The 16,141-nt window shown below is 44.3% G+C and overlaps 1 protein-coding gene across 3 annotated transcripts; it reads right to left on the reverse strand.

Moving 5' to 3' along the window:
• Positions 1-287: 287 nt before the first annotated feature.
• Positions 288-15,895, reverse strand: CNR1 (cannabinoid receptor 1). Of its 3 annotated transcripts, XM_057419977.1 has the most exons (3): positions 15,710-15,850; positions 14,754-14,880; positions 288-2,959 (listed from the first exon to the last, which is right to left on the reverse strand). In XM_057419977.1, exons 2-3 carry the CDS (start codon positions 14,756-14,758, stop codon positions 1,477-1,479), a joined length of 1,488 nt encoding a protein of 495 aa, XP_057275960.1. In that variant the 5' UTR covers positions 14,759-14,880; positions 15,710-15,850; the 3' UTR covers positions 288-1,476. The 3 variants fall into 3 exon arrangements, with proteins under 3 accessions (XP_057275960.1, XP_057275962.1, XP_057275961.1); XM_057419979.1 differs by lacking the exon at positions 14,754-14,880 and having other exon boundaries at positions 15,710-15,895; XM_057419978.1 differs by lacking the exons at positions 14,754-14,880; positions 15,710-15,850 and adding an exon at positions 7,944-8,339.
• Positions 15,896-16,141: the final 246 nt, after the last annotated feature.

Raw genomic sequence — 16,141 nt, forward strand, 5'->3', positions numbered from 1 at the left:
TTAGTGCGGGCTCATGCCATGCTCTGCCTCTTGTTTCCCCTTATTCCCAAATACAACTGAAAGACTGCTTCCTCTAGCACATGGATACACCTCTCAGAGTGGATCAGGATGTTCTTAATATGGTACTTTCATCAGTAATCAGTTGGAAGAACTCAATTTTAGAAACAGAATTCATGTGCAAAGCGTGCAACAAGAAATACAGTTTACATTTGGTCAGTGTCCTATCTTAGTTGTGCTACCATGACTTACACTGATTAGTGTACTTACACACGCACGCACACACACGAACACACACAGATATTTATTTATATACACGCTCACACAATAAGAAAATGTCTGACAGTATTTCCTCCTCTTTTAGTGAAGATGGGAGTTTGGCATCTCAGGCTCTGCATCTGCTTAAACCTGGGATACAGGAATGCGACACAATTCAAGTATACATCGACTGCACAGTGATAACATCACACAGAGTCTGACACATGCTGTCTTCAGTGGTCCAGCACCAGCACGTGGCTAAAAACCAGTTGCATGTTAAGGGAGCCAATATCCAGGACCTCCACCTCTCAGTGTTCATATTCATGCAATGCCCAAGAGCAGGGCAATAGTCTGTACAACCATAAACGTCCTTCTGTATAAATGCAGTGGTATTTAAAAGTCTGAACCAGTGCATTCCTTTCTTACATTCCTCTATTCCTTTGTTGCTGTTACTCTCATATGCGTGTGAAAGTAAAAGGTAGTGGGGAAACGATTTAGTAGAAGAACACAAACCCTCTCCTCTAAGTCCACAGAAGACCACTAAAGTGTAAAATTTCCAAAATAGCTCATAGGAATTCTTCAAATACAGTAAGTGTTTTCAATGGGGTTTACATATCACGTTTCACATTATTTCCACGGAAGTCTACCTTATCACTTTGTTTATCAGACAAATATCAATAACACAGAATAAAACAGCACACAATTCACAGGACACAACACGTTTTACAAAACCTCTAAAACTCAACACTGCCGCTTTTGGAAAAAATCAAAACCTCCTATTACTTATAGACATGAAATACACTTCACATTGAAATGAACAGCATGATTACACAGCTTTTTCTCTTACTTGATGGCATTGGTTTAGGACGCATTAGTTTTCAATTAGGCTTCACCATTTTATTTCACACCCCCAAAGGAACCACTGCTAACCTGGTATTTTGTCTGTGTTCTTTCAGGAAACATCCTATCATTCAGTAAACACTTGCTGAGAAAAACACTTTTGAAAATCTAGCTTGAATCCCTAATTGCAAAACCTGAAGAACTGGCTGATGGTAATGTTCTTAACACAATCATCGCTCAGCTTACAATGACAAACCAAAGAAATACTACAGGAGGGTACAAACACTTTAAGCCACAGGTTTGGTTTTCTCTGTTGTTGATTTTTTAAATCTTTATTTTTTAAACTAACTCCTTTTCTCACAAGGCTGAGAAGTCTCTGACTTACAATGCTTCAGCAGTCGTGTCTGTGGAGACAGACATGGTAACTTTGGCAATCTTAACTGTGCTCTTAATGCAGCTCTCGGCAGCCCTATGCACGTTCCCTGCGTTGTTGGCGTGTTTGTGCTGGCAGTCAGACTCCATGCTGTTGTCGAGGGGCTGCGCGGTTCCTTCGCAGGTGGGGAACATGCTGCGGAAGGCGTGTCGCAAGTCCTTGCTCCTCAGAGCGTAGATGATGGGATTCACTGTGGAATTCAGCAAACAGAGCATGCTACAGAAGGCAAAGACAGTTTTGATGAGCTTGTTCATTTTGCCAAAGACATCGTACACCATGATGGCGAGCAGAGGGCCCCAGCATATGATTAAAACGACTAGGATAAGGACCAAGGTTTTGGCTAACCTGATGTCCATACGAGTTTGATCAGGCCTAGTGATCTGTACCTTACCATCCTCCGTAGACTGGATGATGATGCTTTTCTGCGTGCCCCGCTGAATCATGCGAACAGCGTGGCTGTGCGCCTTCCACAGTATGTACATGTAGGCATAGACAATGAACAGCAAGAGGACGCTGGTGACCCCGATCCAGAACATCAGGTACGTCTCGTCGATGAGAGGGAATATGTCTGAACAAACAGAATTGAGCTTTTTGCAGTTCCAGCCAAGCAGAGGAAGAACGGCTATTACAATAGCGATGGTCCACATCACACAAAACGCTACAACAGCCTTTGGTCGGGTAACAATCCTTTTGTAAGCTAGTGGCCTGTGTATAGATATGTACCGGTCTATGGCCGTGAGGAAAAGACTACCTACGGACGCGGTGAAGGAGGCTGTAACTCCACCCAGTTTGAACAAGAAGACGTTGGGGCTGTCCTTCCGGTGGAAAACATGGAAATCCACAAAACTGTAGACAAAAATCACGCTGCCCAGGAGATCGGCCACAGCCAGGCTGCCGATGAAATGGTAGGAGGGTCTACACCGGAGGCTTCGAGAGTGGAGGATGACGCATAGGACAAGGAGGTTCTCTAGGACCGTGAAGGTGCCCAGGGTGAGTGACAGCACAGCGATGGCCAGCTGCTGGCTGGGGTTCAGGATCATAAAGCACTCCATATCCATAAAGTTCTCCCCACACTGTATGTTCTCCTCATTATCCTTAAACGTGGACAGGGACTTGTTGTAAAACTCTGTGATGTTGACCTGATCTGAGGGAATAATGCTCAACAGGGGATCATCTCCCGCAGTCATTTTTTCTTGGAAAGGATCACCCCTGAAGGAAGAGAGAGGGAACTTCTGGGGGTAGTATCCCAGCTTGGATGCCATGTCGCCTTTCATGTCTTCGTACTGGATATCGTTGGAGCCCACGTAAAGGAGATCTGTTGTGATTGTTCGGAAAGTTGTATCTGCGAGGCCATCTAGGACTGACTTCATAACCCCAGTCTTGTTGGTTTCAGAGAGACTCGAGGCACGGAAAAATGCATCAGAGGAAATCCTAGAAGGGGAAAAGGTCAGAATTCATTAAGATGAACAGGGAGACAAACTCCACAACTTAGTTGAACTGTGTCAAACAAAATCGACCTTTCTCTTGTATTCAGTCTAGCTTTGCCACCTGCAGGAATCAGGGTGAGCTGAACACTTAGAAAAGAAATCACCTGGATTTCACTAAAACTGAATTACTCTAGGAAGTGACATGAAAAACAGAGGCACAGAGAATTGAGTACTCGATAGGAAAGTAATTTTCATTTCTCATCAAAACCTTCTGAGCTGCTCCACTACAAAGATATTTTTCTCTAGATCTGAACTTGGCTTCTGATTGCAAAGTACCCTGCAGACCAATATTCCTTGGGCACGTTTCATTTAAATACCAAGTGCCACTGCAGGAGCATCATTAAACTGAATCATCAGGCTTCACTACTCTCCTTTCAAAAGGCACCCAGGGTTTTGAAAACCTGGTAACAGAAAGTGAACGAGGAAAGAGCCATGCACTCGTAAGTTTCACAGTTCACCCAGGATGCCTGTGTATTCACATTACCCTGCCACAGCAATCTGAGGTCTCCTAACATCCTGAATTTGTTAGTGAGAATTTATTAGCAAGGTACCTGATATACAGATACAGGCCTCATTACTCTATTCCTTCCTTCTGCTAAGCAAACCAAGGCTACTGGGATATTTGGGCTGTAAGGGGGAGGTGGGTTGTTAACCAGCCCTGTCCAGTTTCAGAAAAGGTGACCAGCACCGCTAGGTCAGTGAGTGCATCAGTCTGATCCATTCTGCATAGATCAAAAGCTTCAACTGGGGCAAACACAGCACCAAGTTTGGGGCAGAGCGCAGCTCTGGCCAAAACTCCAGGCAAAAGGGACCATGAGCTGCTATTCCTCTGAGAAGCAAAGAAATGTAATTCGTCCCACTGGCGACACCCTCAAAAACATTGCGTCCCCTCAGAAATGGGGACCCAAGCAGAAGCTCCCCTGGTAGCCAGTGGTCTCTGAGTCCCATCATACCCAACCTTTGCTCACAGATGGTGGTTAATTGCACAGTGTAACCTTGGGATAACACTCTAATCAGCATCTGAGCATCTTACATGCATCAATATGTAAGACAGGCCTTATAGCTGCTCTTATGCTGTGCTCCTTTATATAACTTTGCCCATGTAACATGCCTTGAATATGCATTGAACATCTGCTTTGGGGCCCCCTTCCACTGCCAGAGTGGCTGAGAGTGGTCTGAATGTAAATAAGAGCCATAATCATTGCTTCGGTGTGCTACAGCTATTCTACATCTGCTACGAGTCATCCCGATGATTGCACCAGCAACACGAGCAAACCCAAGTTCTTCATGTTTTGAGAATGGAGGAAATTGTGACACTCAAGAAATCCCAGATGCTATATATAGGCTTGTACCGACTTAACCTGTTCACTTTACACAACTGACAATAAACGACCAGAAAGGTCATGAGAGATTATCTGCCGAACCCCAGCGCATTGATCACCTCAACTCCTAAGATGGGAAGTGCACAACAGGTACCTCAGCTGAGTTTTCCCATGAAAAATAAAAGAAAGAGAAAAGGGTTCCTCTCTACAACAATATCAGTACTTAACACCGGAAGAAATACTGAGCATTTCCAAAAGAAGCAGAGATCATTTGTCTGCTGAAATATTTCTACGGCACTTAAACATAGCATCTGAACACTTAAGACTTTTTCCACAGTACTTTAAAGTTTTGCATTTGATTCAGCAGGCCTGGACATTCAAGTGTTAAAAGGAAGATACGAACCTAGATCTCCAGAAGATAATGCAACTGCAGTGCTGCAAACAAGGATGAGTATAAGTAAACCTTACCAGGATGGTCCAACACACAACACATACTGGTTGTGTCAGCTTTTGCTGACATAATTTGCTCAGCAAATAACAACTTCATTATTAGACAGACAATACTAAGAAATTTAATTCTGAGAGTGTGAGCAGTGAGGGAGGGAAATGTCACTGAAGCGCACATTAAAAATGAGCAGCCATCATCTAATACGCGAGGTACTCTTCTTCCAGAAGGTACTTCACATCTGCTCCTAGTAGAATTTGCAGATGTTATGTGTTGCAAAAATGACCCTGCTGACAACTGACAAATCTGCTTTGGGTGAAGTCTGGCAACTTTAAGCTTGCCATTATTAACACCAGTTCAGATTCAGAAGTGAAAAACACATTACTCATTTGAAAACAATCAAAAAAAGTTATTAAATAGATCAAGTAGTCCTATAAACATATAAAGATGGCTGTCGCACTCTCTGTTATTCCAGCCTACTCCTGACAGAAGACAGACAACCGTTTTAATGATTCAAGACACAGCCCCATGTCGAGAAGATTATGTTTGAGTAAAGCTTCAAAAATTGTATGCAACTGAGCACTTCTGCTAGACAGACAAACAAATTGTTCTGAAGTAGCTGGTCCCTGCTGGAGTCATGTTAAGTACAGACTTCCTCAGAATAAGGTGCAAACTGCCGTGCAACCCCTACTTTTGTTTGAAATACAAATGAAAGAACACGAATTCCTGTGTGCTCTTTTGAAGGTGGCAGTGAGTTATGTGACAATATCGCTATGCATGCATATGCTGTGCTAACAACATGGTTAATGGGATCAGGAGAGGCAAGCCTTACTCTGAATGTCAATGATTTTTTTTTCCCTCTGTATTTTTACATTGAGATTATTACAGTAATTTCCACCTTATTGTCTCTGCAAAGAGAGTTTTCTTTGAGAGTACTTGGGAGTTCATTAGTGGTGTAGCTTAGGCTTTGGGGGATGCAGCTGACATTAATTTTGTTTTTGTTTGCTGCTGGGAATATCATAATTGGAAATATCTAGCAGTATGTGTGCGTGCACCTATTCAAGTAGCAGTTGATTTTTATTAAAGTTGCAGTAAAACAGCCATTTGCCGGATCTGGAACTGCACTTTGCTGGAATTTGGTTTATTTTAATTTAGACAGTATCTTGTCCCAGTATAAGCTACAATACTGAAACTTTATGGACACTGAAGCAATCAGCAAAGTTTTCCATGGCTGTCTAGTAAAACCAAGACTAGACCTTTGGCACTGTGGTTATCAGGAGGGTCCCAGTCTCAGGTGTTGCACAATTTGACATTGACTGAAGAGCCAGCAGCAGAAGCAGTGGATTGGTTCTTGGTCATTTTGTTTGATCAGGTGCACACGGCAGGGCCACACAAGTTTTGGCTCTGAGCTCTTCTGTTGGAACCTAGAGTGGCAAGCAAGCACTGACAAGGAAACAGGACACCCCACAACACATGGCCACACTGTTCTTTGCAGCAGGCTTCAATGCAGACCAAACCCATACTGCCCAAGACCCAAGACCATCTCTACATTAAATACACTGTAAGCCTCTGTGGCTTCTCACAGCTTCTGTAGAAGACCCCTCCTCTCTGGATGGGACCGAAGCGATGGCCACGTGCCCCAGCAAGGTCGTTTCATGGGCAGGGCGACAGTGAGGGAGATACTCTTTGCTCTGCAAACGAAAAGCCCCCCTGCCCTGCCGGAATCCACTCCTCCAACAGAGCCTTTGAATCTCTAAAGCTCTCAGCTTTGTCCCTTCCTTAAAGGAGCTCTACTACCTCACTCATTTTAAAACAGTTAAAAAGAACTGAAACATTGATTAAAGATGTGGAAGAGCCTGTGCTAATGCTGGCACACAAAATTTCTGATGTATTTCCATGAATGCATGCAGCAATACACACTAAGTAATGAATTATGATTATGGATAAGGGTTAAACAATAGATAAAAATTTCAACCCTCTTTTATCCTGAAGACCAAAACCAGAAAACACACAGCTGAACGTTTAGATTTTTCTCCCATCAATGGGTTGATGGGCACTGCCCGACCAGCTGTGCAAAGTGACTGCCACTAGATGGAGTGGCTTTTACAAGCACACTGCTTAGCTGTCTGCAGAGACCTGGATTTAATTTCCTCTTGCCCTTTTTTTCCCAGCCTGCTTTATCGGGGTTCAATCATACGAGGTGTTAAACATCAGCTGAAGACACGCCTTTGTAAGGGCTTGCCCTCAAAGTGAAACAATTAGTGACGAGTTGATGGGTAAGTCTTACTACTGCTCTCCACTGTGTGGTTACATAGAGCCTTAAAAGAAGCTCAAATGCTACCAGACTATAAAGACCCCTTAAGTAAAATATAACATATGTAATTCATAAAAGGCTGGTAACTCATCTCCAGGGGACAAATGTACCTCCTCTGGACTTCTTGTTGGTCCACAGGACCAGTTCACTCGGGGAACAAGAACGTGACTTCATTAAAATGCTATTACCTATCTTCTCCTGCTGTTCTGGAGGAGAGGGAAGGCTGGAACGTTTTTATCGGTGTCTAAAAAAAGGGCTGAATTTATTATAATTTTCAACCCAGGATGATTGATACAGCAATTTTAGTAGCCTGAATAGAAACAGTGAATATTTGTGTTCTTCCTCAGAAAGTAATTATGAGCAATACAATGATGCTACTGATAACTGCAAAACTGTTTATGTGGCAAGAAAAGGAATCAAAACAAGGAGGGGAAATGCACAATCAAACCTTTCTAGCTTCTATTTCAGAAAACATTTTGATCTCCATGCCTATACATTTCTTCTATGATACCCACAGCTAATTAAGAGCAGGCTAAAGGACAAATAAGTATAATTGAAAGTTTCTGAATGCACAAAAATACGTAAATGCTTTCTCCTTGCTTACACATTATAAAGTTTGTAAGTCCTTCAGAGGAGGGCTTCTGACAAGTTTATGTGGTGCCCAGTACACTGGGACTCCTACCAAACTGGGTCCACAAAGCACTACCATGGCAGAAACAGCAGTAATTTATACTTGTGTATAGTCAGCTGAAAAAGCTGGAGAGAAATGAGAGCTACCATAATAACTGTTGGCCTCCAGGAATTAGAACTGTCCTATAAAATGGAAATTTATTTGGCTAATAATTACCTTATCCCATATGGCAATGAACAATACTGCTTCGAGGACAGAACAAGGTTTCTAAGCCTTGGATAAAGAAATGCACAGTCTGAGAAATGACACTTTCAGACTCAATGACACCAAGCAAGGAAAAAACATGTGTTGACAATGATGTGAAAGCAATGTTACCCCTATCCTATTTACTGATGGTTTACTGTTCCATCTCAAACGCTGTGGTACTCCTAGGCTATAAATGGCAAATATGCCGTTTACTCCTAAATCAGGAAAACCTGCATTCACTTCAGTGGGAATTTTCTCTGTGTGAGGGATTGGGAAGGAGCACAGACACTAGGAAAGAAGCAAATGACGGATGCTATCTTCAAGTTACAAGGCACTACCAGCTGCGGGGTAAACTAGGGCATGCAAGTACTGACCCAAACGCTGTTCTTATGTATCATGATGGTATCTTTGGGAAGTTGAACCCTAATTAGCAATAAACCACAGCTACACAGTTATTTATGTTAATTAACATACCATTTGCACATTAGCAGGATAGGGGCTGGACAGTTCTAAACTGGGGACAAAATTACCCCTGCATGACACCCCCCCGCATCCAGCAGCTGAAGATCTGGATGACAAAAACAGAACAAAGAGTTAATCAGCGGCCAACAATGTTTTTTAAAAGCAGTATCATTATTTCCTCCCCCCCAGATTTTCGTTGGGGAAGTGGATGTGTGCACCAGTTTTAGCACAGGTGACTTGCAGGCACAGGTCAAAAGGAGCTGTGCCTTACCTCCCAGACAGGCAGGGCATATATGTGTGTTTAACATCAGAGAGGTTCAAAGGTGAGGTTGAATTCCTGCTCTGTTTGGCACAGGTGAAGGACCCAATCTTTGCTCTCCCGTGAGCCAGGCAAGCATTCTGGCAGCCTCTCCATTCTGCTTCCATCCTCTAAATTGCTCAAGCTGTTCCATGTTGGATCGGGAGTTAAACATCCAGAAATAAAGGCACTAACTAATACTCCAGCAAGCAGGGTGCACACCTAGCAAGTGAGAGGCTTAGTTTGAAGCCCTGTCTCTGAATCAAGCAAATGAAGGATGTGTCTTTCGCAAGCCACCCAACCGCAGGGGTAAAAGCAGGGACAGCTGCCCCACTGCCTCTGAACAACAGCCAAAGCTCCCGAATTTACTCAAAAGCCCTCAGCTTGTGAAATACAAGCCCCTATGCACACATTTCCTACCAAGTCGGAGACAAGATGAAGTACTGGAGTCACAAACCAGCAAGGGGAGCGTCAGGGTCACGTTAATGGGAAACTACAGCTACCTGGTCTGCCTGGCTTTTGTGAGAAAGGAGGGAAAGCGGAGATGGCTATCTTAAAACAACGTGGGATTTTAAGGTCTTTCACAGATTACTTTGTATATCTTAATTTCATCTAAAGACAGACTTTGAAGGGAGAATGAAGAGGCTTTCTTAAGTATGAAAGGCTCAGAGGAAAGCAAGAGTGAGCTTGTATTTGCTTAAAATCAGCTCCAGTTTAGGGACCTATTTCCCAATAAAGCTGAGTAAGCAGGTAGTATGAAAAGTTTGATTCAATGCTTTGGTATTTACATTTTAAAGAAAAATGAAGAGAACTCATTAAACTTTTAACTCTCAAACTTTTTCACAAAAGTAAAAAAGGATTTATCTTGGATTTCAATATTCCAACAGAAACTGCTTCATTTCCAGCCTCTTTTCTAGACATTCTCTAATGTCAAAAGGTGCAAGCACTTATTACTGCTGAGCAGAACTGACATAAATACTAAATGGAGACAGAGAAGCCCAGCTGGGTGCAAAAGAGATGGGGTCTGAACACTCAGTCTCCTGGAAGTACCTGGAACAGACAGCAGCTTAACACACAACGTGTAGTTGAAGGGAGAGAAGTCATTTGAAAGAGCAGAGCAGGACATGAAAGACCCAGGCTCCACTGGATGCCAAATGCTAAAGGTCCCCAGAAGAATGTATCATCTAGAGAATGGAAACAGGGGAAAAAATACATTTATTAGGAAAAAAAAAATATACAGAGAAAACAGCTTCCATGTAATGGTCAGAGGAGAACAGAAAAGATCAAGAATTTGGTGCAGCAGAAAATATTAGTGAACTTTTTAAGAAGAGTCAGGATTAGAGACAGAAAGGTAGCAAAACCATTAGGCTCAAGGGACAATGCTCGTACACTGCAAAGAGTGCATTGTCTGCCGCATCCTAACCTCTGCAATAAACTATGGTCATAACAAGTTTTAATCCAAGACTTTCTGAGGTAACAAGGAGATGCTGAGAGCAAAGGTAATGCTGGTTAAGTCACTGGTGTGATGGGGACTGGCAAGAGAAATAACCACTGTCCTCATACAGGGAACAGCACATCTCCAGGTGAGATGGGAGCAAACAAGGAAAGAGAGGGAGACACAAGTAGACGGAGTCCCTGGGAGGTAGGGATGCAGATTTTAAGGAGAGAGAACTGCCTTTGTGATCAGCTTGGGGAAAGCAGATCAGGTGAAGGAGAAAACTCACAGGAGAAAAACCTCCCTCGTCTTCCAAGCTACGCGAACTTCAGAGACAGCTCTGTAATCTGAAGGATATAGCTAGTGGGATTTTCAGATCTCACCATAAAGAGAGAACAGACCCACTGCTCTGCAGGCACCAGTGTGCTCTTTTGAAAGTCCATTTCTGATCTTATTCAAACGGTGAAGGAAAATGCAAAGGGCTCAGAGAGGTCAGAGGAAAGGACGGTGCTGTGCATGCTGACACATGGGACCAAGCTGGGGACACTCAGGTGAGATCAGTTGAGCAAATCTGGCCAGGGACATTAATAAAAATGAAACTGCTTAAGCACAAAAGTAGCATACAGACCTCAGAAGTGGAAAGGAAGAGAGAATGCTCAAATACAGCCAGTGACCCATATGGCAGGTAAACACACCAGAACGGAAAAAGGTGCTTACAGGCAATGACAGAAAGTTAGTACACAGAAGGCCAACAACACACTGCAAAGCAACATCCCTTCTACCTCAGTCCTCACGAGTCTGCTTCTCCCGAAAACTGTTATCAGGCCACCAAGTACCGGCCATGTTCATAAGCTAGAAGAGGAAGGCTTTTGGCAAATGCAATGTCCCATGCCATCAGCATTAGCGAAGGACAAAAATATGCATTCCAATTAAAAAATGTAAAGCATTTTTTCATTTCTGGAGCTGTCTGGCCTTTCATAAAATTTAAATAAGCTCAGAGATTATAATGATATTCAAATATACTGCCTTCACACACACAAACAACTTGTGAAATTATTTGCCAGCATATTAAGCCACTACACCAGATTGCTTGGCAATGGTGCATGTCTTCGAAATATGCAGATACTTCTCTTTTTTTTACAAAATAAAAGGAAAGAGGGAGAGAAGAGGAGAAGTGAGAAAGAATTACAGCAGAATCTGATATCTGAGTAGCCAGAGCAACAAATGGCAGACACTCAAACAAAAAAGTATTACACCAGATTTAGAAAAACAGTTAAAAGATACTGAGCAATGAATTATGACTTTTTATGTGAGTGCATGTGTATCTTTTCTATGCATAAGCTTACAGACATAGACAAACCCATACACATGCCTAGAAGAACAAGTAAAATCTCACAAATGCTGCAGTAGAGTTTGTCATGCATAAATTCAAATTCCCAGTGCCAGGGGACAAGCAAACTAGCTAGAAGTGTAAGTACAAAAAATATAGGCAAGATGACCACTGAGTATCTTTTTTTATATCCTGTACACACAGTGTTCCTGGGGAAAAGCAGGAATCTAAACTGAGTACATCTATCACTGAGAACCTGTAAAAAAGACTTCGCATGTATACACACATATAGGTATTTAGATATACACTCCAAACCTATGCTGCCTAATTTGCCAGGTACATGCATAGTTTGGACTCTGGTACTGCATTGCTTAAAACAGAGGCAGAATTGGCTAAACCCAGTGACTTCCAAGAGCACATTTCACATAGTCACCACAATGGGAATGTGGGAGCTCCCCAAGCCCCTAAGCACAAACTTTAAGAGGCTTCCTAAAATTCATTAAGATGAAAATGACTCCTCCAGGGCTGAAAGGGAACTAACAGCATCCCTTGTGAAACTGCTCCTGCTCAGTACTTTGTAGCGAGTTAACACACCTTTTCTGAGAATATACAACTGCCATAAAACAGGTTAACACAGGATGAGGTATTATTTGATGCCATCTAGCCTCAATCTACACAAACAAGACAACATCTGAAATGTGTTAAAACATCCAGTTTCACAAACAGTTCAGCCAAAGTATGAGGAGTGACGTTATACTAACACACAGAATAGTGAAGTACTGATTTTATCTGTAATTTGGATGTGGGTAGCTTTATGAAATAAGGATGTTTCTACTGCAGAGAGGCAGAACTGGGCTTGGTGTTCATCACCATAATGCCCCTGCATGAGGCACAAATGGCAGAATAAAATGTGCTCCAACCTTATGTTGCAAACCCAATCATTTTTCATGGGCAACAATGGCACCTTCGGGAAAAAGAAAAAAAAAAAAAAAGAAGTTCTAACGAGAAATTGATTTATAAGTCATTATATCCATTTCAAAAGGACAGGTTGTGGCTGGTTTCAGCGATCATTAACAGAGCCATGCACTTTCAAAGAGCCTGAGTTCTGGGGAGGGGGGATTCTCACCCCACCAACAGTGATCGGATGTGCACTTTTTGCAGCAGTACAGTCTAGATACGGAGACATAAAGAGCACTACTGAGAAGACGGGCTGTCACATTTTCAACTTTGCATTAATAACAAATGCCGTTGCTGTCTATTCTGGCACATTTGCAGCTTGCTTTTAAGTACAAGGGTCTGGCATGCATTTCCACTAAAGATAGGAAAATAAGAGCAGCCTTGTTATGATTAAAAGGGTCTATTTCCCTCTGCCTTCTGTGTCCATCTGCACAGCTGCTTTGAACTTGGCCAAATCCCAGTGTTAGGGTCGCCCACAGTACATATTTTAAATCAGCATCAGAGTGTGCAAATTTGCTATTAGAGAAGAGAAAAACCTCGAGATTCTCACTTAAATGGTCGATGAGTGGTTTTGTAGAACACTCATCCTAAAATATTTGTGAAACACGCCTAAAATCATTTACTGTTTCAGGAGGCTCAGATAAAGCCAACAGAGACATCTGCAGAGAAATGAAGATCAGTGGCCACCGAGAAAAATGAATTCTGCAGATGCCTAGGTAGCCAACTGCATGACCAGAGAGGTCACAAAGTTTGCATTGGAGAAGTTACAGTAATTTTTCTTGGAACATGCAGAAGCAGAGAAACTAGGTGAGTGGAAGATAGTGGACAAGACCTACAGAACCATGAATGGCGATGTATTGGTAAAAATCTTAGGCAATACTAAATGAATATCTGGGTTTGGGCTCTTCCTTGCCTCTTAACTTCCTCACTTGCCTCTACTCAGTATAAATGAAAGCCATCCCAGCTCTCACTTGAGCACGTAACACCTTCATTACCAAAACTCCCAATGGGATGTCTCCAAGCATTTTGGAATGGCCACACTACAGGCTGAAAGTCAGAAATTACTAAAAAAAAAAGTTATTTAATTTCTAAACTTCCACTGCCCAATCAGAAACCTGTGAAGGGAGAGAGGAACAGGCAGGCTTGCATTGGCTCAGACCTGCCATTACTTCAGCAGAGCATGAAAGCCTTTAATGGGGTCCTTTATGCCACTGAGCTAACATAATTCACCAAAGAACAACAGCCAGGATCAAAGGCGCCCACCAGCTCATCCTCACCATACTATAACCTGCTTCCACCTTCACCTTGAGTTTTATAGGTATTTTGATTTGATTACTGTGGGTTTAGGTGTTATCAAATGGTCAACGATTTAAATTCACAGCAAACAGCTGATTTCTCTGTGTAGCCAACTTTTTCTTTTTTCCTCCTGGCAATAGATGCCTGCTGGCTCAGTCAGAGAATAATTGCTTTTATCAATTCTGCTTTAAAATGTTTTTATTCAAATGGTTCTGCCTCTCATTCCAAAGACCAACAGATAATAAAGCAAAGCTGCTCCTGGTTGCTACAAAACTAATTTTAACCTCAAGCAAATCAGGAATTACACATTCATCTTCTAAACTGTTAAAGATGTTGCGTTCATTTCTTTTATGGCTGATTTAATAAACTCTGCCTGCATAATAAATATTCCTACTATAGTCGCACGTTTTTCTTCCTTTCTTGAGAAGGGAAAACCTGTGCTGGCAGCTTGTATGAGGTGTAATTCGAGAGCATTAAGCACACCCAAGTAATTTTTGCAATGTTGCACATATTGTTACTAAATATCATACTAAATATCAGCCTCTGATCCTTTGCATGATTTTTGGTACATATGAACAGCAATGCCACCCCAGCAGCAAATGCTATGTTCCTTTAAGAAAAGGTGAACAATAACAATGAAAACAAGATGATACACCTAAGGGAAAAAAAAAAACAACCAACCCAGAAAAAAAACATTACTACACCTTTAACAGGTAAAAGAAGCCACACTATGGGTAATTTTAAAAACAGCCAAACTTGTAGATACTCAAGGGAGTATTTTGATATCTGGCTTTATGTTATATATGCCCCTTTATTTTCTGAAAGAAGAAAACATAACAAACAAAACTGTTCATATGATGAGTTGCTGCCATACAGAATATAACACTGATGGTAATTTTAGAGAAAGAAGAAAACTATGGACTTCATCTTCTGACACCATTTTACTTAATCAGACTGAAAACGCAGTCAAGAGCTCTCTCCTACCAAAGGCTTGGTACGTACCTCATCCAGGGGTGCTCTCAATGGAGATTTGCAGACGTCTTTGAGACAAAAAGAAGCCCATTTAAAATAAGCCCATCTGGTTACTCTTAATTATTTCTCAGCAGCTGAAGATTTCGCATGACAAACACTGAGTTAAGTTTAAAAAGCGCACTCTTTTTCGGATGTTTTCCCCCCAGACCTCCGAATTTCAGACAAAAAAAAAAAAAAAAAACCAACAAAAAACAAAACACAAACCCAGCCAACCAACCAGAAACCCTACTGGGGTATTCTGAAGATGCCGGATGCCTAAAGTGACATCTTCTAACAGAACATCACTGCGCACAAAAATCACGAACCGCCTTTTATTTCGGTTCCAGCCTCCACGGCAGAGTTTTGGGAGGAGAAGTGCACAGGAAAACCGGGGTGAATGCCACCCTCTGTACATCACCGGTGGGTGAGGACGACAGGAGAAACTCCCGATGTCAGATGAGGTCCTGTGGGAACCCGGGAGGCCGCCGGCCCCGCACACAGAATAGACGCGCGTTAACCACGGCGGCACTCGCCCCCCGCCCACCGCGGGCTCCCCTCGAGGGGCAGCGGGGTCCCCCCGTCCTCCGCCCGGGATCGCGAACGCAAACAGCGCTCTCCGGGCCACCGGCTTCTCCCGAGCGGCCCCGAGGCACCCGCCAACTCTCCCCAGCTGCCCGGGGCCATGCCCGGGGCACAGCTGAGAGCCGCGCTCCCCCGGCCCCTCCGCAAGGCGAGAGGCGGCGGCTCCCAGGAGGGATGCGCCCGCAGGCAGACGCCTCTCCTCCGGCCGCTCCGCCGTCGGGGCGGGCGGTGTCGCGAGCAGCGTCACCCCCGGCACCCCACTACCCACGCCGCCAACAAACTTTGAGGGGGACGACGGCTACCTGGCCCCCGGACGGTGGGCACCCGCCGCCTGCTCCCGCCCACCCACCCCGCGCCGTCCTTACCCTCCGCACGGCAGCGGCCGCGTCCCCCGCCTGCTCCGGCCGCGCCGACCCCCGGCAGGGAGCGGGAGCGCCGCCCCGCCCGGGCACCCCGGCACTGGGGAGCGCCGAGGAGGCGGTGCCGGCGAGGGGAAGGAGGAGGTGGGAGACTTCTCGCCGCGGCTGCCTCCCCTCCGCGCCTTCTCTCCGACCACCGCCGCCCTCGCTAGCCCTGCTCAGGCAGCGCGCCGCGCTCCGCCGCCCTGCCGCTCCATGTGCCGCCCGCCCCCCCCAGGCCGCCGCCCCCGGCCCTCCTCCGCCGCCTCCGCCCGCCGCCGCCTCGGCGCGGGGAGGCAGCGCGGGAGCCACGGGACGCCCGGCGCGGCTCCGGCACACGCCGCCGCCGCGTACCCCCCCCCCCCGCCTGCCGCCCCGCTCCGGTCCCATTTATGAAGC

Source organism: Pezoporus wallicus, unplaced genomic scaffold (assembly GCF_028554395.1).
Source record: "Pezoporus wallicus isolate ANWC-B61680 ecotype Strahan unplaced genomic scaffold, APGP_CSIRO_Pwel_v1 contig_10953, whole genome shotgun sequence".
In the NCBI taxonomy this organism is placed as follows: domain Eukaryota; kingdom Metazoa; phylum Chordata; class Aves; order Psittaciformes; family Psittacidae; genus Pezoporus; species Pezoporus wallicus.